Source organism: Tachyglossus aculeatus, chromosome 11, assembly GCF_015852505.1.
Source record: "Tachyglossus aculeatus isolate mTacAcu1 chromosome 11, mTacAcu1.pri, whole genome shotgun sequence".
NCBI classification, from domain to species: domain Eukaryota; kingdom Metazoa; phylum Chordata; class Mammalia; order Monotremata; family Tachyglossidae; genus Tachyglossus; species Tachyglossus aculeatus.
The window spans coordinates 32,474,022-32,501,807 of record NC_052076.1 but is presented as its reverse complement, the minus strand read 5'-3'; the positions used below and the strand labels follow the sequence as shown (position 1 = coordinate 32,501,807).

Sequence of the window (27,786 nt, the reverse complement as noted above, 5' to 3'; positions counted from 1 at the left end):
GCAGTCTGCCTCTCCTTCCTCTCTTTGACCTTGCCTCGTCTTCATTTAGACCCCTCTGTCTTCCCTGCCCTGGCCTGGTTCAGTCTTCCTCAGGGCCCCTCGCTCCCTCCCAGCCACCAAAGACCCTCCAAGTTCAGCAGCCCAAGACAGCACCCACCCCCAAGTGGAAGCAAGAGAAGGCGGGGTGGGGTGGGGTTGGAGTGAGGATTAGCTCTACGGACCTGCCCCCCAGTTCTTGGGGCCAAGGGATCAGGAATTGCCCTCGCCTTAGGTTGCAAAGTATCTGCTGTCACTGGACTGGGAGGTGGTGGGGAGTGAGGAAGGGTCCCCTGGGGAGATTGTCCCCATAGTGACTGCTGGAGCTCAGAGTCAGCCTCCCTGCCCATCCCTGCTGATCCTGTTGTTCCAGACCCACCTCCCCAGGTGGCTTTGTTCTGCCTGCAGGGGTTTGAGTCACCTGAGACCCAGAGCCCCCCAAAATTCTCCCTGGGTGGGCCTCGGGGGCTGCAGGAGATGTGACTCCTTTGGGAGCCAAACTGCCTCGCTCAGGGACTTCGGTTTTTCCTGCATCTGGATGGAGGTCATAGCTCAGGCTCCACCCTCGCTCAGAGCCGCAGCCCCCCTGGGGTCCCCTGATTCCCCTCCCCATAGCATAGGTCCTTCCCCCTCCAGGGGGAAGGGGGCCCGGAGTGGGCAAGACCCCAAGGTCCCAGGTCTTCTGGAAGGGGAGGAAACCCCATCCTGCCCACCCCCTAGTCAGTTGTGGCTGGGGGATCCATACTGTCCCTCCTCCCCCAGTTCAAAGCCGGAGTCACAGATGGACAGAACTAGCCAGCCTTCCTCTCTATGTCTTCAGCGGGTCAGGGCACCCTCTCCTTTCCTCCCTCCCCTTCCTCCCCCTCTCCAAGTGCCCCCTCTTACCTCCCTCACCCAGTGACCCCAGAACAGAGCCCTGCCTGCGGGGGACGGGCTTGGCTCTTTGGCGCTAACCCAGCCTGCCGCCCTGCCTTCCCCTCCCTCCTTCCTTCCCCACCCCGGTTCTCTCCTTCCCCTCCCCCGACCCCCGCAGGCCCCCCGAGCATCCGGGCCATGAGGAACATCACGGCAGTGGCCGGGAGGGACACCCTCATCACCTGCAGGGTCATCGGCTACCCTTACTACTCCATCAAGTGGTACAAGGATGCGCTGCTGCTGCCCGACAACCATCGCCAGGTGGTCTTTGAGAATGGGACCCTCAAGCTGATGGACGTCCAGAAGGGCATGGACGAAGGGGCCTACCTATGCAGTGTCCTCATTCAGCCCCAGCTGTCCATCAGCCAGAGCGTCCATGTGGCCGTCAAAGGTAAGAGGGCACAGGAAGCGAGGTAAAAGGCTAATCAATCAGTCAATCGTCAATCATATTTATTGAACGCTTACTGTTGGGGGCGGCACTGTACTAAGCTCTTGGGAGAGTGCAATACAACAGTAGAAGCTGTGTGGCTCGGTGGAAAGAGCACGGGCTTGGGAGTCAGAGGTCATGGGTTCAAACCCCAGCTCCGCCGCTTGTCAGCTGTGTGACTTTGGGCAAGTCACTTCACTTCTCTGTGCCTCAGTTACCTCATCTGTAAAATGGGGGTTAATCAATCAATCAATCAATCAATCGTATTTATTGAGCGCTTACTATGTGCAGAGCACTGTACTAAGCGCTTGGGAAGTACAAGTTGGCAACACATAGAGACAGTCCCTACCCAACAGTGGGCTTACAGTCTAAAAGGGGGAGACAGAGAACAGAACCAAACATACCAACAAAATAAAATAAATAGGATAGAAATGTACAAGTAAAATAAATAAATAGAGTAATAAATATGTACAACCATATATACATATATACAGGTGCTGTGGGGAAGGGAAGGAGGTAAGATGGGGGGGGATGGAGAGGGGGACGAGGGGGAGAGGAAGGAAGGGGCTCAGTCTGGGAAGGCCTCCTGGAGGAGGTGAGCTCTCAGTAGGGCCTTGAGGGTTAAGTCTGTGAGCCCCACATGGGACAGCCTGATCACCTTGTATCCTCCCCAGCACTTAGAACAGTGCTTTGCACATAGTAAGCGCTTAAATGCCATTGTTATTATTATTATTATAGACACATTCCCTGCCAATAGCAAGCTCACAGTCTAGAGGTTTATGTACATATCTGTGTATGTTTTTAATCGTATTTGTTTTGCGTTTATTATGTGTCAAACTGTTCTAAACATGGAGTAGGTCTGCGTTAATTAGGTCAGACACAATCCCTGTCCCACACGGTGCTCACAATCTAAGTAGGAAGGAGAATAGGTATTTAATCCACCTTTTAGTTGAGGAAACTGAGACTTAGAGAAGAGAAGTGTCTTGCACGAGGTCACACAGCAAGCATTTTGCAGAGTGGTTGGCAGAGCCGGGATTAGAACCCAGATCCTCTGATTCCCAGGCCTGTGCTCTTTCCACTAAGCCATGCTGCTTCTCCTTATTCATTTGTATTAATGTATGTCCCCCACTCTAGACTATAAAGTCACTGTGGGCAGGGAAAGTGTCTACCAACTATGTTGTATTGTACTCTCCCGAGCACTTAGTACAGTGCTCTGCACACGGTAAGTGTTCAATAAGTACCAGGGGTAAAAAAGCCCCTGGGAAGATTGAGGGCCCACTTAGGGCAAAAAAAGAATTATTTATGTCTACTCTCCCCCACTTCCCTGCCTACTGAGATCTGCTTTGTCTTGGAAGCAGTATGGCCTAGCAGAAAGAGCACAGGCCTGGGAATCAGGGGCCTGTGTTCCATACCTGGTTCTGCCACTTTGTTGTGTGGGCAAGTCACTTCAATTCTCTGTCCCTCAGCTTCCTCATCTGTAAAATGGGGATTTGATACCCGTTCTCCGTCCCTGTTAGATTGGGAGCCCCTTGTGGTACAGGGATTGTGTCCAGCCTGATTATCTTTTATCTACCGCAGCACTTATCATGATGCTTGGCACTTATTGAGAGCTTAACAAATGCCGTCATTGTTGTTATTATTGTCCTCTTCAAGGGCAGAGATCCTACCTTATATTTCTGTATTTCCTCCCAGTGTCTTGTCCAGTGCTTGGCAAACAGTGGGGCCACAGTCAGTCGGTCAGTCAATCGTATTTATTGAGTGCTTATTGTGTGCAGAGCACTATACTAAGCACTTGGGAGAGTACAATATAACAACATAACAGACACATTCCCTGCCCACAGCTAGTTTACAGTCTAGAGGAGGGAGAAGAGAATCATATACACACATTCTCTCCATGGCTTTCTTTCTCTCAGACATAGACTCTGCCCTCGAGGGGCTGCCAGTCTGATGACGGTCCATCAGTCTGATGAGGAAGACGAGAAACACACAAGTTCACCCACCACACATACACACACAGTCATATGCACACATTCTCTCCATTGCTCTCTTTCTGTCAGACATAGACCATCCCTCGAGGGGCTGCCAGTCTGGTGAAGGACCATCACTCTGAAGAGAAAGACGAGACGCACACATTCACACACACACACACACACCCTGTCATATGCACACATTCTCTCGGCGCTCTTTTTCTCTCAGACGTGGAACCTGCCCTGGAGGGGCTGCCGGTCTGATGGGGAAGACAAGACACACACACACTCGTGCTTTCTCGGGTGCTGTGGGAGACGGGAGGAGAAACGGCCCCTGCTCTCAGAGAGCTTAGGGCAGACTTACGAGTCGATATGCAGCACGTGACAGAGGCATGAATCATCAGGGATACATATGAATGAATGAACACATGCATATTTGAGAAGGAGGGAGAGCGAGGGAGAGCAAGAGAGCTCTGTCCTTTGGGGTCGAAGACGATGTCACTGATGGGGAAATTTAATCTGTGTGTGCAAGTGAGGCTGCTAAGACTCATGCGTGACCGACAATCTCCTCGGTAACGTACGCTCATTGTGTTTGCCCCTGGGTGCACTGGTGTACTAGCTCCCTGCAGTGCTGACCACGGTTTGTGTTTTCAGCCAACACTGTGCCCCTTCAGACTATAGAAACATTTACATGCTGTCACTGTGGTGGAGGATACTGGGAGTTGGGGGCGGGTGGGGGTTAGGAGCTGGAGTGGTCCCCATGTCCAGAGTGAGGTTAGGATGAATTTGGAGCGGCTTCCTGGAGGAGGTGACTTTTTTAAAGTCACCAAGGGGAGCATGCCTAGTGATAGAGCATGTGCCCGGGAGTCAGAAGGACCTGGGTTCTAATCCCGGCCCTGCCACCTGTCAGCTTGTGTGACCCTGGGCAAGTCACCTCACTTCTCTGTGCCTCAATTACTTCATCTGTCAAGTGGGGATTAAGAGTGTGAGCCCCACGTGGGACAGGCGTTGTGTCCAATCTGATCAACTTGTATCTACGCCAGTGCTTAAAATAGTGCTTGGCACACAGTAAGTGCTTAAACAATACCATTATTATTATTATTATTATTATTATTATTAAGGAGAGGAATGTGGCTTGGTGAGGAGATGCAGGGAAGGCAGGGTAGATGGAGGGGGGTGAGGGTAGCAGGGGGTTGTCTCAGAGGCTTGGGCTTGGCCAAAGCCAAGAAAACGGGTAGGATGTGTCCAGAGACGGGGAGAATCGGGTCTCTCACAGGGAAGAGTTGATTGGAGGCTGGCGGGAGGCGGGGACAAAAGTGCAGTAGTGGTCAGGGGCCGGCTTGGAGGGAGGGTCCAGCGTGGATGCAGAGGCCGGGGGTATGGGGAAGGAGGAGGAAGATGAATGGAGCCTGTGGGCCTGAAGACCAGCAGGTGACCGCGCTGGGGCAGGAGCAGAAAAATGAGCTGCCCTCTGACCTGGGACTTAAAGAAGTAGCGTGGCTCAGTGGAAAGAGCCCGGGCTTGGGAATCAGAGGTGGTGGGTTCAAACCCCAGCTCCACCGCTAGTCAGCTATGTGACTTTGGGCAAGTCACTTCACTTTTCTGGGCCTCAGTTACCACATCTGTAAAATGGGGATTAAGACTGTGAGCCCCACGTGGGACAACCTGCTCACCCTGTATCCTCCCCAGCGCTTGGAACAGTGCTTTGAACATAGTAAGGGCTTAACAAATGCCATCATTATTATTTTAGTGGAAAGAACACGGGCTTGGGAGTCAGAGGTCGTGGGTTCTAATCCCGGCTCCGCCACTTGGTATCTGTGTGACCTTGGGCGAGCCACTTAACTTCTCTGCCTCGGTTCCCTCATCTAGTAGGGACCGTCTCTATATGTTGCCAACTTGTACTTCCCAAGCGCTTAGTACCGTGCTCTGCACACAGTAAGCGCTCAGTAAATACGATTGAATGAATCTAGAAAATGAGGATTAAGACTGCGAGCCCCACGTGGGACAACCTTGTATCTCCCCCAGCGCTTCGAACAGCGCTCGCCACATAGTAAGCGCTTCACAAATACCATCATTATTACGATTATTATCATTTGGGTTGGAGAGACCCCAGAGAGGCCTCCGGAGAGAGACCCCGGAGTCCAGCCCGTCCATCCAGAGGGACCCCGGCGTCCGGGAACGGGGAAAGGGAGGCTGAGCCCAGTCGAGCCGGCTACAGGGCCTCCTCCCTCAGCCGGAGGGCGAGGCCTATCCATTTCTCGTTACAAGAGCGGAGCAAACGCTCATCGTGTTAACATCCCATATTAAAGCCGCTAACCTTTGCTCGGATAGGCCCCGCCGGGGTTCCGCCGTGTTTGTTGGCTTTAAAAAAAATAGAAATCATCGGGTTGGGGCGGCGGAGGAGGCGGGGACCCCATCCTCAGAGCGACAGCTGCTCATCAATTATTCAAGCCCCATTCGGGGAGCGATCAGTCCTAATGAATTGAATCGGATGTTTTTTTCGTCTCAGCGCGTCGCTGAGGCTCGGTGACGATTGCGCTGAGCGACAGTTTCTCCCGGCTCTTGTCGTTTCGGGGAGAGAAGGATAGAGGCAGACAGAATTGTGTGTGCGTGTGTGGTGTGTGTGTGTGTGAGGGGGGGGCTGCGTTTTGTGTGCCTGCGTGTGTCCGCTCCTCTATGCGTGTCCGAGTGTGCGCGTGTGTCCGTGTATACGTGTGTCGCTTTTGTGTGTGTGTGTGTGTGTGTGTGTGTGTGTGCGCGCCGTCCTCCCTCTCCCCCAGCGCAGTGTGTTGCCGAAATTCATTAGGAAACAAACAGCCCCAGTAGGAGCGTGGTAACCGGGTTTCTTTCCAACTCAGCGAGCAGAGAGTGTTTCAAGGGACTCCAGGGAACCCCGTGGCACAGCCCCCGGTTGGTTCTGAAACTTCTCCTTCCAGCAACCCCCCCCCCCCCCCACACCACCACATCCCCGACCTCTCTCCCTCAACGTCCCCTTCCGTCCCCTCCCTGCCCTTATTATGATGCCCTTGTGCAGGCGAGCACATCAGAGTTGATTACGGATGACAGTAATGACGGCATTTGTTAAGCGCTTACAATGTGCGAAGCACTTGCATCTGGATCCTCTGATCCCCCTTCCCACCCCCTCCGCCATCCCGAGTGCTGGAAGTGCGAGTCAGGGGGGTCGTGGGGGGAGAGGGGGAGGTGGAGTAATGAGGTGCCAGCGACTCCCAAGAAGACTGTGTCCTGGAGGGGAGGGAAGGGGAGAGGGCAGAGCTCCCGGGCGAGGGACAGCAGGCCGCTCCTGGCACAGAGCTCACTTCACTTTCTCTGCTCTCCTCCCGGGCGCGGTGTCTGCCAGGTTTCCTGGCAGCTGCGAGTGTGGGTTGCCAGGTGATGCCTAATTGAAAATTCCCCGGGCAAGCTGATTGGGGCCCGGCGGGGGTCCCCTCCTCCCCCCCACTCCCCTCCCGTCTAGGAGGCTGGCACCGAGCTGCCCGGCGGGCGCTGGCTCCTCGGAGTCGCCTGGCAGAGGAGGGGAGGGTCACTTGGGCCGGGGAGGGGGGCGACTCTTCCCCGGACGTCCAACAAGGTCCCTGGCCTCCTCGGCGCTCGGACACATAAATCTAACATCGGCTCCGGAGCTGTGGGCTCCCTTTTAGCAGCAAAATAACGTAGCATAAAAGCATCTCCGAGCGTGCGTGCTAAATCTTTAATTAAGTGGATGCGCCGCCTCCGAGCTGAACTCCTTTGCGCCGGGGGTGAGAGAGGAGCCTCAGCTTGCATTAGTGGGGCTTTGGTCCCGGCCAGCCGGAGCCCTGGAGATCCCCGGGGTGGGGAGGGGGCTTTCTGCAATGGGCCCAGAGAGTTTCCCTCTTTTCTTGGGAAAGGCAGAAGGGAAAGGAGGGAGTGTGGGCACCTGAGTACTCGCCTGACCCAGGCAGGGGTCACTACATACGCACATAAGGTCACTACATACGCACATAATAATAATAATAATGACATTTGTTAAGCACTTACTATGTGCAAAGCACTGTTCTAAGCGCTGGGGTGGATATAAAGTGATCAGGTTGTCCCACATGAGGCTCACAGTCTTAATCCCCGTTTTACAGTTGAGGGAACTGAGGCACAGAGAAATTAAGTGACTCGCCCAAAGTCACACAGCTGACAACTGGTGGAGCTGGGATTCGAACCCATAACCTCTGACTCCCAAGCCCGTGCTCTTTCCACTGAGCCATGCTACTTCTCTAACATCAACCCATGGGCCCGTGAAGCCCCACATGCACGCAAGCCCCTGGGTTCTAATCCTGGCTCTGCCACTTTTCAGCTACATGACCTGGGACAAGGCACTTCATTTCTCTGGGCCTCGGTTACTTCATCTGTAAAATGGGGATTAAGACTGTGAGCCCCACAAGGGACAGGGACTCTGTCCAACCGGATTTGTTTGTATTCACCCCAGCCCTTCGTGCAGTGCCTAGCACATAGTATGCACTTAACAAATACCATAATTAGTATTATTATTCTCTGGGCCTCAGTTGCCTTATCTGTAAAATGGGGATTACGAGAGTGATCCCCATATAAGACATACACTGTGTCCAACCTGATTATCTTGTATCTACCCTAGCACTGAGTACAGTGTCTGACAAGTCGGAAGTGCTTAACAAATACCAAAAAGTAAGTAAGTAAATAAATAAATAAATAAACCCCACACGTGTCCATGCAATCATCCATGCAGGGAAACACAAGTGCCCATTCAGACTCACATGTATATAAACCCACATGCCACCATCATGCCATGTGACTACTGACACACAAACCTTTGCAGATACACATGCACATGGGCAAAGACACGTGCACTTTTTTTTATGTGCCAGGCGCGGTACCAAGTGCTGGGGTAAATACAAGCTAATCAGGTTGGACACAGTCCATGTTCCATATGGGGCTCACAGTCTTAATCCCCGTTTTACAGATGAGGTAACTGAGCGACAGAGAAGTAAAGTGACTTGCCTAAGATAACACAGCAGACAAGTAGCAGAGCCAGGATTAGAACTCAGGTTCTTCTGTGTCCCAGGCCCATGCTCTATCCACTAGGCCAGGCCTCCCAGGTTTGGCGGTGGGGGAGTGGTAGGAGGAGCCCACAGTTTCTCCTGGCCTTCCTACCCTGAGTGAGCATTTCCTGGCCAGGAGTGGGTTGGACAGGGGAACTGTGGGGTGCAGGGGGCTCCCCACAGGAAGCTCCAGGCAAGGAGGGGGCTGAAGGCCCTAGAGAGAGAGAGAGAGAGCTTGTGCTGGGAGGCCCTGGTTATGCCAGAGGTGATTGCGCAGAGGATCCACATTTCTGGGCCTAAGGGAGAGATGAGAGAAAGGGAAAATAGGGAGCTGCTCTCCTGGACTGTGGGCCCCGGGTGGCATGGGGGTAGAGTCTGCTCTGATTAATGGTGTCTACTGCACACTGTAAGTGCTTAATTATTACTGCCATACGAGAAATAATGAGAAGAAGAAGCCCCCAGCCGGAGGGACCCCGTGCTGGCGTGCACAGCCCCTTGCGGAGGCTGAGGCCTGTGGGAAATCTTCCAGAGTGGAAGTACTTGTTCAGCATGAGTTTGTTACAAAGAAGTGCATGCTGGGTAGGGTTATCGGTGGGTTTCAATTATCCGTCCTGGCCCAGATCCTATTATTAGCCAGGCTAGGTGAGACAGAAATTCAACTGGCTACCATTGTCCAGCATTTTGATAGAGTGAGACTGACCTTCTCCCAGCCCCCCACCAGTGTACTTTGAACAGATGGGCCCCACTGAAGGATGGGTGACACCATAAGGCTCATTGGGAGGAGGGGGCTTGGATTTCCGATCCCGTCCCCATCTGTGAAATGGGTGTAAGCCCCATGGAAACATTTCCATCCACTAGATCTGACTCAGCTTACCTTTTAAAAAAATGGTATTTGTTAAGCGGTTACTTACTATGTGCCAGGCAATGTACTAAGTGCTAGGGTAGACACAAGCTAATCAGGTTGGACACAGTCCATTTCCCACATAGGGCTCACAGTCTTAATCCCCATTTTACAGATAACTGAAGCACTGAGAAGTTAAGTGACTTACCCATACAGCAGACAAGTGGAGGAGCGGGAATTAGAACCCAGGTCCTCTCACTCCCAGGCCCAAGCTGCATCCACTAGGCCATTCTTCTTCTCTTCCTTTAGGGGAGCAGCCCCTGATAATAGCAATGGTCATAATAGTATTTATTGAATCCTCATTTGTTGTGGGGTACCACACTAAACACTTGGAAAATATTGAATAAAGAAGTGACACCTTCACTACCCTTGAGTAGCTTCCACTCTAACAGGGGAGTCAAAAATAAAATTATTTAGAAGTAGAGAGGCCAAAAATAAATTAAGTGGACATATACATATAGCTACTGAGATGGAGGTAAATAAGTTCATTGGTGATAGAGTTGGCTGAAGGGATAATACAGGTCAGAGTGCTGGGAAATTAATCAGGGGAAGCTTGTTGGAGGAGGTGGGATTTGGGGAGGACTTTGAATGTGGGGAGAGCTGGGGGCTGTCTGATTTGTTGAGGGAGGGCATTCCAAACAGGGGTAACAGCGTAAGCGAAGACATCGCATAGGGGAGTCAAGAGCAAGGTCCAGCTGGGAGGTTTTCCGGTCTTCTTTTCTCCTTTAAGGTATTCATTAAGCACTTACTATGTGACAAGCACTGCTCTAAGTACTGGGGTAAATACAAATTAATCAGACACAGTCTCTGACCCGCATGAAGCTCACAGCCTAAGTAGTTAGGAGAACAGGTATTTAATCCCCATTTAACAGCTGAGGAAAATGAAGCACAGAGACCTGAAGTGACTTGCCAAGGTCACACAGCAGATAAGTGGCAGGGCTGGGATTAGAAGCTAGGTTCTCTGACTCCCAGTCCTAGGCGCTTTCCACTAAGCCACGCTGCTTCCCAAGGTTGGCTTGGAGGGATGGAGATGGCGGGTTGAGGGGTAGTGGGGTAAATCATAGAAGATGGGGCCTGACGGAGCTGATGGGGGCCCAGGGAGATGCCAGAGGAAGGTCTTGAGAGATGCGGGCCTGATCCTCCCCCTTTCCCCTGGCAGTGCCCCCTCTGATCCAGCCTTTCGAGTTCCCGCCGGCATCCATCGGACAGCTGCTGTACATCCCCTGCGTGGTGTCCTCCGGGGACATGCCCATCCGCATCACCTGGAGGAAGGACGGGCAGGTGATCGTGTCGGGCCCCGGGGTGACCATCGAGAGCAAAGAGTTCATGAGCTCCCTGCAGATCTCCAGCGTTTCCCTCAAGCACAACGGCAACTACACCTGCATCGCCAGCAACGCCGCCGCCACCGTCAGCCGTGAGCGTCAGCTCATCGTCAGAGGTGGGGGTCTTTCCTCCTCCCCACCCCCGCCCAGCCACCACAGGGATGAAGACACCCAGTAGGGAGGGGAGGAGGCGGGACCGGGGCTTGGGCCTAGGCAGCAGGGAGAGGCTCCCGCGGCCCGCCTGGGTCCTGGGGGTGCAGAGGGGTGGGGACAGGAAGGCGGCAGGGCCCGGGTGGCTGAGGGTCTCTGTCTTTGCTCCGGGCCCCAGTCCCTCCTCGGTTCGTGGTTCAGCCCAACAACCAGGACGGGATCTACGGCAAAGCTGGCGTCCTGAACTGCTCCGTCGATGGCTACCCCCCACCCAAGGTCATGTGGAAACACGCAAAAGGTAGGATCTGGGAGCTAGGCTTAGAATGAGCTTGCCGCAAAAGACAGGGTCTTGGGGAAGAGTTTGTGCTTGCGAGGGGTGGTGATGGGTCTTGGAGAAGAGTTTGGGGTTGGGGGAGTCTTGGGGCAGGTTTGGGGACGGGAGGGAACTTGGGGCCAAATTAGGGGTTGAGGGAATCTTGGGGCATATTTTGGAGCGGGGGACCATTTTGGGCCAGACTTTGTGGTCAGGGGCACCTCCCTCCCTCACATCATGCCAAGAAACCTGAGGGCAACAGGTCCCAATGGGTTGAAACCCTCTGGTCACCAAAGTCCTCAGGGGCCTGGAGCAAGCCCAGGGAGTTCTGCCAGCTGGGCTGCTGCAGCTCCAGACAGGCTCAAATCCTGTTCCTCTCAGGGCCCAGAGGCAGCCCTGGGGCCCTGGCAGGGAGCGGGACCCTCCAGCCCCAAAGAAGCCGCAGGGCTCGACTCTGGGCCTCCTGAGAGGGGAGGAGCTGTCCCAGGCTAGGGAGAAGGCAGCCAGAGGGATGGGGCCCAAGCTGAAGGAATGCCCAGTGGCTCACAGGGGCTGCCCCACCATCAGGGACAGTGCCAGGGAAGAGAACAGTATCTCCCAAGGGAGCGTGGGCCTGATCCTGACATCCTAAACTCTGGGCCATTCTGACACAGATCCTCTTACCTTTAACCTTTAACCTTTACCTCTTACCTTTTACACTTAAACTTCACAGTTGCCTCTGTATCCTTTAGTGCTCAGCGCTTAAAAGAGTGCTCAGCACTTAGAACAGTACTTGGCACATAGCACTTAACAAATACCATCATTATTATTATATCTCCTACCCTTATATTTTATTCACTCATTCATTCAATTGTATTTATTGAGCACTTACTGTGTGCAGGGCACTGTACTAAGCACTTGGGAAGTACAAGTTGGCAACATAAAGAGAGGGTCCCTACCCAACAACGGGCTCACAGTCTAGAAGGGGGAGACAGGCAATGAAACAAAACACGTAGACAGGTGTCAAAGTCGTCAGAACAAATAGAATTAAAGCTATATGCACATCATTAACAAAATAAATAGAATAGTAAATATGTACAAGTAAAATAAATAGAGTAATAAATCTGTACAAATATATATACAAGTGCTGTGGGGAGCGGAATAACAAAGCATATAACAGTGAGCAACGACCGCTCAAGATCTGCTCCACTGTCCACCCGGGCCAGGACTCTGTCTTGGCCAACAGCACAAGGAACCATGTACTGGTTGTCCCACTGGGCACCCAATCAGTCAAGCAGTAGTATTTATTGAACTCCTCCATGTGCGGTGCACTGTACTAGATGCTTGGGAGGGCACAGGAGAGTCAGCAGATGTGATCCCTTCACTCAAGGAATTCACAGTCTGGAAGAAAGGGCAGACAGGAAAATAAATTATGGATAAGAATAATGGTAGTAGTAGTGGTAGTATTTGTTGAACTCCCACTAGAATAAAAAGATATGGGCGTAAAACGTCGTAAGTGCTTAAAAGTGCTTAGGCAGTGCAGAAGTGCTGTATGACAGTTAGGGGATATCGGGTGGGATGATTAAGCCACAAGAAGCAGCATGGCCTAGTTGAAAGAGCACAAGCCTGAGAGTCCGAGGATCTGAGTTCTAATCCCAGATCTGCCGTTTGCCTTGCTGTGTAACCTCAGGCAAGTCACTTAAGTTCTCTGTGCCTCAGTTTCCTCATGGGTAAAATGGGGGTACAATACCTGTCTCTAAGGCTGTGACATAGCATCTGTGTCTGATCTGATTGACTTGTATCAACCCCAGTGCTTTATACAGTGTTTGGCAAATACCAAGTGTTTAACAAAGACCCCAATTGTTATTATCAGAAATATGTCGGAGAAGGTTTCCTGGAGGAGATGTGATTTCAGAGGGGTTTTGAAGATAGGGAGAGGGCTGGGCAATCTGGTGTGAAATGGGAGGGAGTCCCAGGCAGAAGGGAAGACGTGAGCAAGAGATCAGGCATAGGAGAGGTGAGAACAAGTAAGTTAATTTGAGACTCTTACCTTCACAGTTTGGGATAGACTGTCCAATACCACTAACTCTCCCCTCTCTATCCCTGGACCCTCCCTCCAGTGATCCAGCATGGACGACTCATCCATGAATGTGTCCAAATCCTTCTGGGACTTGCTGGTATTCTCCTTCCAGGAGCCCCAGGGCCATCTCCCTCTGAGGGGTGCTCATCCTCCTCCCTCCCCATCCACTATCCTTACTTTTCCCTCCAGTTATGGACCACTCTGGGTCCCATTTACCATCTTACCCTTTAGACTTCATACCTTAAACTTGGCTCTTTAAGCCCTAATTCTTAACCATACCCTTTACGTTGGCATCATCTCAGCACAGCTGTGCTGGGTGGGATGTGCACAGAAAATGGATGCCAATAGGGTACCCAAACAGCTGCTGGATAGTGAGCTAAAATGGAGCAACACAAAGCAAGGAACCCAGAGGAATCACTTTAGGAACACAGTGAAGTGCAGTTTCAGACAATGCAGTGAGCAGGGAGACAACTCCAGTAGACAGACCAGCCTGGCACCCTGCAATCGAGAAAGGAGGGGAGAGATGGAGAACAACTGCAGTAGCCAAACCAGTCTGATGCCCTGTGTCGTAGAAAGGAGTGGAGAGCTGGGGAACAATCACAATAGATGGACTTGAGTGCTGCCCTGTGATCCAGAAAGGAGCAGAGAACTGAGAGACAACCTCAGCAGGGAGACCAGACTGGTGCCTTGAAATCTAGAGAGAATTAGAGAGCTGGGAGACAACTGCAGTGGACAGGCCAGCTTGACCCCCTGCAATCCAGAAAAGCATGGCTATGAATGAGCTGATGCTATGAGACAAATGTGAAAACAATGCCATGCACAGCAAATAATAATAATAATAATAATAATAATAATAATAATGACATTTATTAAGTGCTTACTATGTGCAAAGCACTGTTCTAAGCACTGGGGAGGTTACAAGGTGATCAGGTTGTCCCACGGGGGGCTCACAGTTTTAATCCCCATTTTACAGATGAGGTAGCTGAGGCCCAGAGAAGTTAAGTGACTTGCCCAGAGTCACACAGCTGACAATTGGCGGAGTCGGGATTTGAACCCATGACCTCTGACTCCAAAGCCCGTGCTCTTTCCACTGAGCCACGCTGCAAATGCAAACACAACTGCACAATGGAGGACAGTATGTGTGAGCATGGTGGGGGGCGGCATGGGAGTGGCCCCGCCACTTGTCTGCTGTGTGACCTTGGGCAAGTCACTTAACTTCTCTGTGCCTCAGTTATCTCATCTGTAAAATGGGGAGTGAGACTGTGAGACCACGTGGACAACCTGATTACCTTATATCCCCCCAGCGCTTAGAACAGTTGCTTGGCACATAGTAAGTGCTTAACAAATACCATTATTATTATTATTATGGAGATTAAAAATGTGAGCCCCATGTGGGACAACCTGATTACCCTGTATCTGCCCCAGCACCTAGAACAGTGCTTGGCACATAGTAAGCACTTAAAAAATACCATTATTACTACTATTATTATTATTATTATTATTATGTGTGTGTGCAGGGTGGTCCCTCATTGGCCTTTCAAACCACACAGGTCCCCACAGCTAAACTTGTCCTCCAGTGTTACCACCCTCACACACAGAGGTTCTCACTCGATTGATCCATCCATCTTGCCCTTTGCCCTTTGACCTCAGCCCTGTGTCCCCTGTCCTAACTGCTTTTGCATCTCCTTCCAGGAAGTGGGAATCCTCAACAGTACCACCCGGTGCCCCTGACAGGCCGGATCCAGATCCTTCCCAACAGCTCCCTGCTGATCCGCCACGTGCTGGAAGAGGACATCGGCTACTACCTGTGCCAGGCCAGCAATGGTGTGGGCACTGACATCAGCAAGTCCATGTTCCTCACCGTCAAGAGTGAGTCCCGCGGCACTTCCCCAATGCCCCCAGGACAGTCTGTTCCCAAGGTGACCCCCTGCTCAGTGCTAGCTGGATTGGCTCTACCCCTCCGCTAGTGTTTTCTTGGTTTCATGCTGGGCAACGGGTACCCCCTTTGGGCCTTGAGCTTGTCGTGGGGGGCTGTTTTGGACCCCAAGAACCAGTGGATTCATACCATTCCCAAAGAGCCGGAAAAACTGTGTCCGTGGGCCCAATCCATCCTGCATGTTATGGGTAGGCTCTGCCTGGCTGAGGTGGAAGAGACTTCTCTAGTCCCAGGAAGGAGCCGGGCTGGTGGGAAGTTCTGGGTTGCAGCCTACAAAAGGAAGAAAAGGGCCTTCCTTTGAACTCTGAGGTGTACTTTTCCTCCCCTCTGTCAGCTGCCAAGTGACACCCCTCCTACCCACTGTCAGCACCAAGGCCCAGACAGCCCAGGGCCTTGGGAATACCTATGTGCTAGCTGCCCTCCCAAACCCCCGTCCTAATGCTTAAGGATACACCCCTGACTTCCTCCTCTCCATCCCTGACTCTCCCCACAGTGACCCAGCAGGGACCATTCAACACACATTACTTTCCCTTCTCCATCCCTGTCCCTCCCCCAGTGACCCAGGACAGACATCCAAGACCCCTGAATCTCGTGACCCACCATGGACCATCTAATACCCCTGACTCTTCCTCACCATCCCTTACCCTTCCCCAGTGACCCAGCCGAGACCATCCAACATCCCTGACTCTCCCCTCTCCATCCCCGAATCTCCCCACAGTGACCCACCATGGACCATCCAAAACCCCTGACTCTCTGTCTCCATCCCTGACCCTCCTCCAGTGACCCAGCATGGACTATCCAAAACCTCTGACTCTCCCCTCTCCATCCCTGACCCTCCTCCACTGACCCAACAGTGACCATCCAACAGCCCTGACTGTCCCCTCTCCATCCCTTGACTCTCTCCCGGTTACCTCTCACCCCTCTGGGACGTGGCAGTGCTTTCGGCCGCCCAATTTCCAGAAGCAGTGTATTCCATGTGTTCAGCGCCCTCCCGCCCATCCCTGTCTTCTATCTCCCCTCTCCTTCTCCCCACTCCCCGGAGGGTGAACCCGGCGGTGCCGGCTGATCGAGCCCCGCGGCTAATCAGCTCGGATCGGGCCCTTTGTTTGCGCTCGCTCTGGATGTGTTTGTTTAGGAAAAATGTCAGGCCAATTACGGGGGGATTCGCGCCCCCTCCCTCTGCAGTGGGGCGGAGAGGAAGAGCCGGGCGCAGGGAGGCTCGGCTTGGCGCGGGACTGGGGCAGAGAGAAAGAGAGTCGAGGAGGGCCCGGAGAATCCCGAGGGGGGCTGGGGACTCCAGGCCTCTTCCCTCCCAAGAAAGACCCTCAATTCGGTGACCTGTCGGCATCGCAGGCCATAGGGCGGGACGGTTTTGTCGCCCACTTGCCCGAGCCCCGCTGGGCTAGCCGAGAAGACAACCACCACCTGGTTCTTCCTAGCCCGCGAGGCCTCTGGTGGAGACAGAGTCCAGGGCTGGACCGGCCACAGGGCCACCGCCGCCGGACCAAGAGGAGCCCCCAGCCTCCGTCTATTTATTTATTTTATTTGTACATATTTATTCTATTTATTTTATTTTGTCAATATGTTTTGTTTTGTTCTCTGTCTCCCCCTTCTAGACTGTGAGCCCGCTGTTGGGTAGGGACCGTCTCTCTATGTTGCCAACCTGGACTTCCCAAGCGCTTAGTACAGTGCTCTGCACACAGTAAGCGCTCAATAAATACGATTGAATGAATGAATGGAGCAGGGACCCCTATCCCCTCCTTTCCGGGGACTCGGCCCCGCCTCGCTTCCTCCCTTTCAATTCAATTTCAATTCAGTTCAATCCAATCGTATTTACTGAGCGCTTACTGTGTGCAGAGCACTGTACTAAGCGCTTGGGAGAGTATGCTACAGCAATAAAGAGAAACAATCCCTGCCCACAACGAGCTCACGGTCTAGAGGACGGCGAGCTTTCCCCTTTTCCTCTTCCCTTTCCTTCTCCTTTCCCCCGTCTGTTCCCTCCTCACAATCCACACAGTTAGAGGGAAAACAGCCCAGCTGGAAGGAGCAGAGACCCCTTCAAGGAGAATCAATCGATAAGTAAATAAATGTCATTGATGGATTGATTCCCCTAGTTGACGGCTCGAGGAGCTCAGGGAAGTGGAGGGGTTCCCCTCGAGTTGCTCACCACAGAGCGGGGATAAATAATAATGGCATTTATTAAGCATTTACTATGTGTCAAGCATTGTTCTAAGCCCTGATTCGACCTACAGATATGTTCTGCTAATTCCCAACCAAAACCTTCCTCTATCCCCTTACCCCTCTGCCCCACCTCTCCCTCCTCCTTCCCCTCTCCTCCTCCATCCTGCATAAGGGGTCTGGACAGTCAGGAGGAGGAGGAGGAGTGGAGGAGGAGGAGGGTAGTTTAGTCTATTTATTGTTTTATTGTTTTGGGGCTTTTTTGGTATTTGCTAAGTGCTTACTATGTTCAAGGCAATCTGACACAGTCCATGTCCCACATGGGGCTCACAGTCCTAATCCCCATTTTACAGATGAGGGAATTGAGGCACAGAGAAGTTAAGTGACTTGGCCAAGGTAATGCAACAGACAAGTGGTGAGCTGAGTTAAGAACCCAAGACCTCTGATTCTCAGGACTGTGCTCTTTCCACTAGGCCATGCTGCTTCCTTTGCTGCTGGATGGAGATTGTCAGCCACTGTATATCTGTGTGTGTGTGCATGTGTGTGTTTGTGTATGCACCCTCAAAGTCTAGACTGTGAGTCCGCTGTTGGGTAGGGACCGTCTCTATATGTTGCCAACTTGTACTTCCCAAGCGCTTAGTACAGTGCTCTGCAAACAGTAAGAGCTCGATAAATACGATTGAATGAATGAATGAATGAATTGGTCATTACCAGAATTTGGTCAAACACACATACACACACACGCACGCACGCACGCAGGCAGGCATGCACACACTTCCCCACACAAACAAACACAATCTCACACATACTCACGTACATTCACACACTGACCAACCAATCACTAGGACTTATTGAGCACCTATTCTGAACAGAGGACTGAACTAAACTTTGAGAGAGTACAGTTGTCCCCCTATTAAACTGTGAGGCCCATGAAGAATAGGGACTGTGTCTAATTTGATTAGCTTGTATCCACTCCAGCATTTAGCCAAGTGGTAAATGGTAAGCACTTCACAAATGGTATCGGCATTAGAACTGTTGAATTAGCAGACCTGAACCCTGCTTTCAAGTAGTTCACAGTCCAGGAGAGGGGTGACAGACATTAAAGTAAATTACAGCCAGGAAGAAGAAGGGAAAGGGTGGAATGCCCATGAATTAGGTACGACAGTAGAGAAAATAGCATCAAGCTCAACAGCCATTAACAAAACACAACAAGGGATAATCTTTTAGTGTATCCAGTATGTCCAGAACTGAGAATCCCATATTGACTTTTTCAGCCAAACATGCACCACACATTAATTCATTCATTCATTCAGTCTTGCGCTTGCTATGTACAAAGCACTGTACTAAGCACTTGGGAGAGTACAACATAATAACAGACACATTCCTGCCCCAATGAGCTCATAGTCTAGAGGGGGAGATAGACATTAATATAAATTAATAAATAGATTAATTAAATAAATAAATTATAGATATACGCATATGTGCTGTGGGATAGGAGGGAGGATGAATGAAGGAGCAAGAGTGGCGCAGAAGGGAGTGGGAGAAGAGGAAAGGAGGGCTTAGTCAGGGAAGGCTTCTTGGAGGAAATGTGCCTTCAATAAAGTTCAGAACTTAGCCTTGAGGGATACCCATAGACTGTGAGCCCACTGTTGGGTAGGGACCGTCTCTATATGTTGCCAACTTGTACTTCCCAAGCGCTTAGTACAGTGCTCTTCACACAGTAAGCGCTCAATAAATATGATTAAATGAATGAATAGTTATAGACTGGGATGCAGGTGAAGAGCCCGAAAGAGAGGCAGAGAAGGATCAGCCAGTGATGCAGGGAAAGAACCAAGAAAGCCAAAGGTGTTTTTTGTTTTTGTTTTCAATGACATTTGTTAAGTGCTTACTATGTGCAAGGCACTGTTCTAAGCACTGGGGTAGACACAAGGTAATCAGGTTGGACACAGTCCCTGTCCCACATGGGACTCACAAAGTTAGGTAGTGTTTCCAGAAGAAGTGAGGAGAGGGGAATCACATGGGGCCACATGGGGCTCATAAGGTTAGACCTTTTTTCCAGGAGAAGTAGAGGTGGCCTCCCAAAGGCTGCTGAGAAGATTATTTGGAGAAGAGGCCATTTGTTTTAGCATTTAGGTGGTCATTGGTGACCTTGGAGAGAGCAGTCTGAGTGCCCAAAAGAGGGTGAAAAACCAAGGGAAAAGTTGAAGGAGAGGAAGAGGAGGGAGCAGGTTTGTGCAGTCTGTTCTAGGAGTTTGGACAGGGATGGGAGGGGGGAAGATGGGGTGATAGCCGGAGGGGGCTGGCCAGAGAAGGTTTATCAGAATAGGGGAAACAGGCATGTTTTATTGCAGAGGTGAAGGAACCAGCAGAGAGGGATAGGTTTGAAGATGGAAGTGAGGTAAGGAAAGTGAGTGGGTGCAAGGGTTTTTAGGTGGAGAAGGGATTAGAAGTAGGTATTGTGGATAAATTTTGATAGGTAATCTTCTTGAAGGATGGCAAAAAAGAATGAGAGAATAGATGTAAGGGTGAGAGGGAGTTGGGAAGAGGGGGGGTGATTTGGGGCTTTGGTCAATAGAGTGATTGTTGGCAAAGTCATCAGAGGTGAGAGGGTGGGAGGTGGAAGCACTGGAGAGTATATGGGAATGGGACTGCTAACTCTATTGCATTGTACTCACCCAAGCGCTTAGTAGAGTGCTCTGCACATAGAAAGCACTCAATAAATACTATTGGTTGACAGATTAATGAGGGAACTAAAGGTCTAGAATAGTTTGTTGTGGAGAGGCAGTGGACCTGGGAACCAATGAGGGCGGAGAAGTAAAGTTGCTGAGTGAAAGGGAGGGAGGAGTTGTAGCAAGTGAGGGTGAATTTGGAGTGGCTGATATCAGCCTGGTGCCTGGATTTCCACCGATGGGCACTGGAGCAGAGGGGAGGGGGAGACTTTGGATGCTGTCCAGGGCTGGGGGGTGTCGGTGTGAGATCGATGGAGGAAGAGGGTGGGGAGGGAATCGAGTTCAGCAAAGAGAGTGGTTTTGACGGCCTGAATTTGCGCATCAAGAGAGGGGAGGTAGAATAGGAAGTCCAAAGTGCAAATCAATCAATCAATCAATCGCATTTATTGAGCGCTTACTGTGTGCAGAGCACTGTACTAAGCGCCTGGGAAGCACAAGTCGGCAACACACAGAGACAGTCCCTACCCAACAGTGGGCTCACAGTCTAGAAGGGGGTGGCATGATGCCCTGGGAATCTGTGCAGGAGGTCTAGAGATTGAGGGTCTCTACTGGGGGAGAGAAGCAAAGTCCAAATCTGCAAGGGACATTGGTTGGTGTCTGTGCCAGCCTCTTTCTCCCCGGGGCCCAACCTGCCCCCCCCTAAAAAAATAAAGCATGGCTGAGGAGCAGGGGAGGGAGCAATTGGGGAGGTTGGGGCTGGGAGGGTCATGTTGTCCTGGGGTAGCCTAGAAGCCCACAGAGCAGCACTGGGAAAACAAAGGACCCTATGTGGCTCAGAGCTGGACCAAAACAAAGCAAAGTATCTTTTGCCACTGGCTTTTCTTCCCCACTTTCCCTGTCATCTCCTCTCTCCTCCTCCCAGCAAACCCTTCTCTGCATCCCTTCTTCCCCTTGCCACCTGGGTTTCTGTCACCCGCCCTGCCATATTCTTCCCACAAGGACAGCTCTCTTCCCTCATCTCTCCCCTCCCTCCTCCCTTCTCTCCCTGTTCCGCCAGAAGGGCCCAATTAGAACTCAGTTGAAAAGGAACCGGCTGAACCCGAGGGACTCTCAGGCGATAGAGGGATGGGGGTGGTGGTTACCTCTTGACTACCAGGTTGTCTGTCTGCCCGCCCAACAGGAGATCACTCTGACTGTGGTGTTCTGTGGGATTGTCTGTCAGTCTGGCCAGCAATGGTCTATCTGACTGTAAAATTATCTGCCTGTCTTTCTGACTGTCCGGTGGGTAGTCCAATTGTCTTAGGGTCTGCCTGTCTGTCTGTCCATATGGCTGTCTGGTAGGTTATCCAAATGGCTGGTGGTCTTTCCAGCATGATATGGGGGCAAACCCCCTCCCTGCTCTCAATCAGAATTGCCTCGTCGCCCCCGCCTGTGACCCACTCACCCTTCCTCGGAGCTGACGAGCCCCCTCCCCCACCTCCCAACCCCCAAGACGGAGACCAGCCACCGTGCAAAACCCAGCCTGGGGGTGTGAAACCAAACTCTACATTCTGCCCAGGTTTCGTCGGGTGTATTATGCAAATCTTGGTTGGAAAAATATTCCTCCTCACATCCTTGAGAGTGTAAAACCTTAGTCAATAATTCATACTCGCATGTCTCTGGCTGCAGAGGCTTTTTCTTCATTAGAACTCACACTCAGTTGTTTGTCTTTGGCGTTTCATTGTGTATCCTGTGGTAATGCTGCACATTATAAAATTGATCTGCTTCATTACTGCAAGATCCCGGGCCGGGAAGGGTGCTGAAATGTCTCCATGCTGTTCCCAGGGCCCCAGGGCACCTGGTCGGAGGGGAACGGGGTTGGAGGGGACAGGGTTGGGGACGGGGACTCTGGTGGCTGGACTGGCCCTGCTCCTCTCCTGGCAAGGAGGGGTCTGATGGTCGAGGCCCCCACACCAGGCCCCATCCTTTTCGCTAGCAGATCCAGCCCCTGCCAGGAAGGATAGGCCTGGGATTGGCCCTGAGAATGGCTGGGCACCCCAGGAGAGGGCAGTGGGCACCCCAAGTTTTAACCTCTCTGCCAACAGCTCCCTTCCCGTGAGGCCCAGCCCTGTGATTTGAGGAACTCATCCCTCTATCTCCATCTCTGGGTGGTTGGGGATGGGGCGGGAATCTTTAGGTGCTGGCAGGTTTTCCCCACTAAAGATGTCTAAAATGAGATGAAAGGTGATGATGTCAGGAGGTGAGAAGCAGCGTGGCTCAGTGGAAAGAGCATGGACTTGGGAGCCAGCTCTAATCCCGGCTCTGCCACTTGTCAGCTGTGTGACTTTGGGCAAGTCACTTAACTTCTCTGGGTCTCAGTCGCCTCATCTGTAAAATGGGGATTAAGACTGTGAGCCCCACGTGGGGCAACCTGATCACCTTGTATCTCCCCCACTGCTTAGAACAGTGCTTCACACGTAGTTAGCGCTTAACAAATGCCATTACCATTATTATTATTATTATTATTATTATTATTATTATTATTATTATTATTATTATGAGAATCAGCATGGCCTAGTGGAAAAAATACAGTTCTGGGAGTCAGAAGATCTGGGTTTCAATCCTGGCTCTGCTACCTGACTGCTGTGTGACCTTGGGACAGTCATTTGACTTTCCCGTGCCTCAGTTTCCTCATCTGTAAAATGGGCATTAAATATCTGCCCTCCCTTCCTCCTTAAAGTGTGAGCCCCGAGTGGGACAGAGACTGTCTCTGATCTTACTGTACTGCACCTACCCCAGCCTTTGGCATCTAGTGAGCACTTGAATGCCATAATTATTAATTAATATTAATTCATGTTAATGATGAATAATAACACCAGAAGAAAGTCTTTCCTGTCAGAGGCATGGACAAAATGATGCCTAGAACATGTCAAGCTTTTTATTTTCCCAAAGCGCTTTCACATTCCTGATCTCAACTAGGTCTCGGGATATCCTTATGAGGTAGAGAGAGATAGGCATCATTATCTCCATTTTACAGATGTGGCCACTGAGGCCCAGAAAGGTTAAGTGACTCACCTGAAGTCACCCAGAAGGTCAGTGGCAGAGCTGGCCAGATTCTCTGATTACAAGACCTATCCTCCTTCGGGTAGCCTACCTGCAGGCCTTTCCATGCTGGGAGTCCAGAGTGGAGGTGGGAGAATCATCTGAAAGCCCCTCCTTCCATCCGATTGGAGATGAGTTCTGCCCGTCCGGGCAGAGGGTTCTCAGCTGCTCACCGGGCATACGTCCTGTCTCCCTGCCCCTGCTCCTCAGTCCCGGCCATGATCACCTCCCACCCCAACACCACCATCGCCATCAAGGGCCACATGAAGGAGCTGAACTGCACGGCCCGCGGGGAGCGGCCCATCATCATCCGCTGGGAGAAGGGGGACGTGGTCATCGACCCCGACCGGGTCATGAGATATGCCATCGCCACCAAGGACCACGGGGACGAGGTCATCTCGACCCTCAAGGTGAGCCCCTGCAGGGCCCGCTGGCAGCTTGTCCGACCCTAATCCCCAAACTCAATCCTAACCCTAACCCTACCCTTAATTCTAACTCTAACCCTGTCAAGCCCAACCTTAACCCAAACCCCATCCCTACCTTTAATTCTAATCATAACTCCACCCTAACCTAAACCCCAACCCTGACACTAACTCTCACAGTCCCTTCTAGACTGTGAGCCCGTTGTTGGGTAGGGACTGTCTCTATGTGCTGCCAACTTGTACTTCCCAAGTGCTTAGTACAGTGCTCTCCACACAGTAAGCGCTCAATAAATACAATTGAATGAATGAATGAACTCCAACTTTAACCCTAACTCCAACCCTAACCCTAACTCCAAACTCAATCTCAACACTAACCCTACCTGTAATTCTAACTCTAACCGTATCAACCCTAACCCTAACCCAAATCCCAACCTTAACCCTAACTCCAACCCTACCTTTAATGAATTCACTCATTCATTCAAACATATTTATTGAATGCTTACTGTGTGCAAAGCACTGTACTAAGTGCTTGGGAGAGTACAATATAATGGAAAACAGACACATTCCCTGACCCCATCAAGCTCACAGTCTAGAGTTTACAGTCTTAATTATAACCCCAACCCTAACCTGAACCTTAACCCTAACCCCAAACTCAATCTCAGCATTAGCTCTACCCATAATTCTAACCCTAACCCCAACCCTAACCCTAAAACCAACCTTATCCCTAACCCCAAACTCAATCCCGACCCATTCTTAACCCCAATCCCAAACCAAATCCCTGCCTTAATCCTAATTCCAACACTATACTCAGCTCCAAAATCCACCCCAATCCCAACCCAATCCATCCTACCAAAACCCCATCCCAGCCCCAGATTTAGCCCTAACCTTCACCTTAACCCTAACATCAACCCCAACTTTCCATCCAGGGAGAGCCAGATTGGCATTGAGTTTGGGGTGGAGATGAGCACAGAGGAGGTTGGGGGGTAGCATTGGACTCCCACTGTGCCTGGGAGAGAATGGCATGGTGGACACATCCCCTCTCATTCCTGTCCCCATCCCCGTCCCTCTTCCCATCCCATCAAGGCACCTTGGTGCAGAGGCGATGTTCAGGGACAGGAAGCAGGAACCAAATTGAAGAGGAATGAGCCCAGTGGCTTGTTGGGTTGCTATGGGCCTACCGGGCAGAACTGGTCCCCTCGTTCTCTCCATCTCCTTCTCTCCACCCCCACCCACCCTCAGAATGGAGGTGCTATCTAGGTGGCAGGGACAGTTCCTGAATACCCCTGAGGCCCAGTCCCCACCGCTGAGACTTGGCTATGCAGGAAGCCCTCCCCTACCTGTTGCCCAGAGCAATCTGAGAGGGCAGAACTTGGGGTTTGCAAAATCAGCGTGGGATTTTTCTCAAAGCCAGTGATCTCTAAGCTGGGTCCCCCTAGAACTCAGCCTAAAACACAAGGAACTCGGAACACCACAGCCTCCCAGAGCCCAGAATGCTTCAGCCTCTCAGAGCCTGGAATGCCACACCCTACCAGAGACCAAAAGGCCTCAGCCTCCCGGAGCCTGGAACACCACATCCTCCTGGAGCCAGGAACACCACAGCATCCCGGGGCCCAGAACCCACCAGATACTCAGAGTTAGAACTCTGCAGCCTGCCCACCTTTAGAACCTTGAAGACCTGCTTAGAACCTTAATACCTGAGGCTTTCCCATGATTAGCTCCTCACCCACCATCCCATCATTCCTGAGGCTCGGCTGTGTTGACCCACCTTCACCACCTCCGTGGGTTTCTACCTCTGTTCCTCTCCCCACACCAGGGTGGGGTGGCCTCTCTCCTTGGTGGGGAATGGTGCTTTCTGGACTGCACATCTTGAGGTTCTCTGGCCCCCACTTTTCAAATAGACTTGCCAAGGGAGGGGAGAGAGGGAGGGGAGCCTTGGGTCCCCTCGGGGCAAGCCATGGTCCCTTTGGACCAGAGATGAGGCTGTGGGAGAAGTTGGACTACCTCCACCAAGGGTGCCATTTCTGAGTAGGTATGATTCTTCTGCTGTAGCCATGCTGGCCGCACAGCCACTTACTAGCTTGCCCACCTCTGTACTGGCCACTGACCAAGGAGAGGTAAGCAGCCAGCACATTCTTTATCATTTAGTGCAGAGAGAAGTTGGGCATGATTCAGGGGTCCCTTCCCCCTCCCCCTCAACCCATGGTGTGAGCCAACCCCTCTGAAGCAGCGCCACCTAGTGGAAAGACTAGGTGCCTGGGAGTCAGGAGACCCGAGTTCTCGTTCCAGCTCCGCCACATAATAATAATAATAATGATGGCATTTATTAAGCGCTTACTATGTGCAAAGCACTGTTCTAAGCACTGGGGAGGTCACAAGGTGATCAGTTTGTCCCACGGAGGGGCTCACAGTCTTCATCCCCATTTTACAGATGAGGTAACTGCAGCACAGAGAAGTTAAATGACTTGCCCAAAGTCACACAGCTGACAATTGGTGGAGTCGAGATTTGAACCCATGATCTCTGACTCCAAAGCCCGTGATCTTTCCATTGAGCCACGCTGCTTCTCACTTGCCTGCTAGGTGACTTTGGGCAGGTCACCTAATTTTTCTGGGCCTCAGTTTCCTCGTCTGCCCAATGGGATCTAAATACTGATTCTCTCTCCCTCGAGTGGGACAGGGACAGTGGTCTGATTGGATTGGGTCTGCCCCAGTACTAGCACAGTGCTTGGCCCAGAGTGAGAATTTAGCAGATACTGCAATCTGCATTATGATTATTTCCTTTCTCCCCTCCCTTCCCACTGCCCTGCAGCTCAAACCGGCTGACCGTGGAGATTCGGTGTTCTTCAGCTGCCATGCCATTAACTCCTATGGGGAGGACAGAGGCCTGATCCAGCTCACTGTTCAAGGTACCACCCCCCTTCTCCACCCCTCCCCTCCTGATGGCACTGAATTCACTCAGGAACCTGGGGGAGGGCACCCCTCAACCCAGCAGGAGAAAGCCCTGGCCTTAGTCCAGATAATGACTGTATATCATCTGTATGGGCATCAGGTGGCCAAAGGGCAGCATAGTCTAATGGCTAGAGCACGGGCTTGGAAGTCAGAAGGACCGGGGTCCCCATCCCGGCTCTGCCTCTTGTCTGCTGTGTGATCTTGGACAAGTCACTTCACTTCTCTGGGCCTCAGTTACCTCATCTGTAAAATGGGGGTTGACTGTGAGCCCCCCGTGGGACAACCTGATCACCTTGTATCCCCCCAGCGCTTAGAACAGTGCTTTGCACATAGTAAGTGCTTAATAAATGCCATCATTATTATTATTCTCTATGCCTCAGTTACCTCCTCTGTAAAATCGGGATTAAGCATGTGAGCCCCACTTGGTAAATGGACCATGTCCAACCTGATTAGCTTGAATCTACTCCAGCGCTTAGTACAGTGCCTGGCATGTAGTAAGTGCTTAGCAAATACCACTAAAAAAAAAGAGAGGGGGCAGAAGTGAGGAGGGAAGCCTCTTTAGAGAAGCAGCCTGGCTCAGTGGAAAGAGCCCAGGCTTTAGAGTCAGAGGTCATGGGTTCAAATCCCGGCTCCACCACTTGTCAGCTGTGTGACTTTGGGCAAGTCGCTTAACTTCTCTGGGCCTCAGTTCCCTCATCTGTAAAATGGGGATTAAGACTGTGAGCCCCCTGTGGGACAACCTGATCACCTTGTAACCTCTCCAGCGCATAGAACAGTGCTTTGCACATAGTAAGCACTTAATAAATGCCATTATTATTATTATTATTATTATTATCATTATTCTGTTTGGGGTGGGGAAGACAGGAGATCCCCCTACTGGAGTGAAGTGTTCTTCCTTCCCCTGCCCAGCTTGGCAGAGCTTGGCAGAGGTCCTGGTTGCCCTCGGCAACTTGGCATGGCTGGCACATCCCGAGTGCCAGGAGTCTGCCGGCTTCAATCCTTTCTGCAGCCCCCTGAGGGATCGCCAGATGGCTGAGAGACCAACCCAGTTCCCCAGGGGAGGGGAGCCCCCACCCGAGATGCAGACACCAGTCAGTGAGGGTCCCAAGCTACCTCCAGCAGGGGCCCAAACTCTGCTCCGGGTCCAACCCACACAGGCAGTGTGCCCTAGGGCCTCAGTTCCCTCACCTGTAAAATGGGGATGAGATACCTGCTCTCCCTCACTCTTAGAATGTGAGCCCCATGTGAGACTAGGACTGTATTGGATCTTCTTATCTAAGTGCCTGTGCAGCTCTTAGCACTGTGCTTGGCTCATGGTAAGTACTTAATAAACACCAATAAAAAATTACAGAAGGACCAATCACGGGCTAAAAGCAGTGGTTCCGTGGGGGCCAACGGGGTCTCATTCCACGTGACCTC

The 27,786-nt window shown here is 51.7% G+C and overlaps 1 protein-coding gene across 3 annotated transcripts in view; it reads left to right on the top strand.

The window, feature by feature from the left end:
- Window positions 1–27,786, top strand: part of DSCAML1 (DS cell adhesion molecule like 1) — a 244,631-nt gene that overhangs the window by 190,135 nt on the left and 26,710 nt on the right. Inside the window, exons 8-13 of one of the 3 annotated variants that reach the window (XM_038754515.1) lie at window positions 1,070–1,342; window positions 10,451–10,729; window positions 10,942–11,061; window positions 14,828–15,004; window positions 23,210–23,409; window positions 26,228–26,324. In XM_038754515.1, coding sequence (XP_038610443.1) covers window positions 1,070–1,342; window positions 10,451–10,729; window positions 10,942–11,061; window positions 14,828–15,004; window positions 23,210–23,409; window positions 26,228–26,324 — 1,146 coding nt within the window. Of the gene's footprint in view, window positions 1–1,069; window positions 1,343–10,450; window positions 10,730–10,941; window positions 11,062–14,827; window positions 15,005–23,209; window positions 23,410–26,227; window positions 26,325–27,786 lie in introns of those variants that run through there. The other 2 variants (XM_038754516.1, XM_038754517.1) reach the window with 2 other exon arrangements.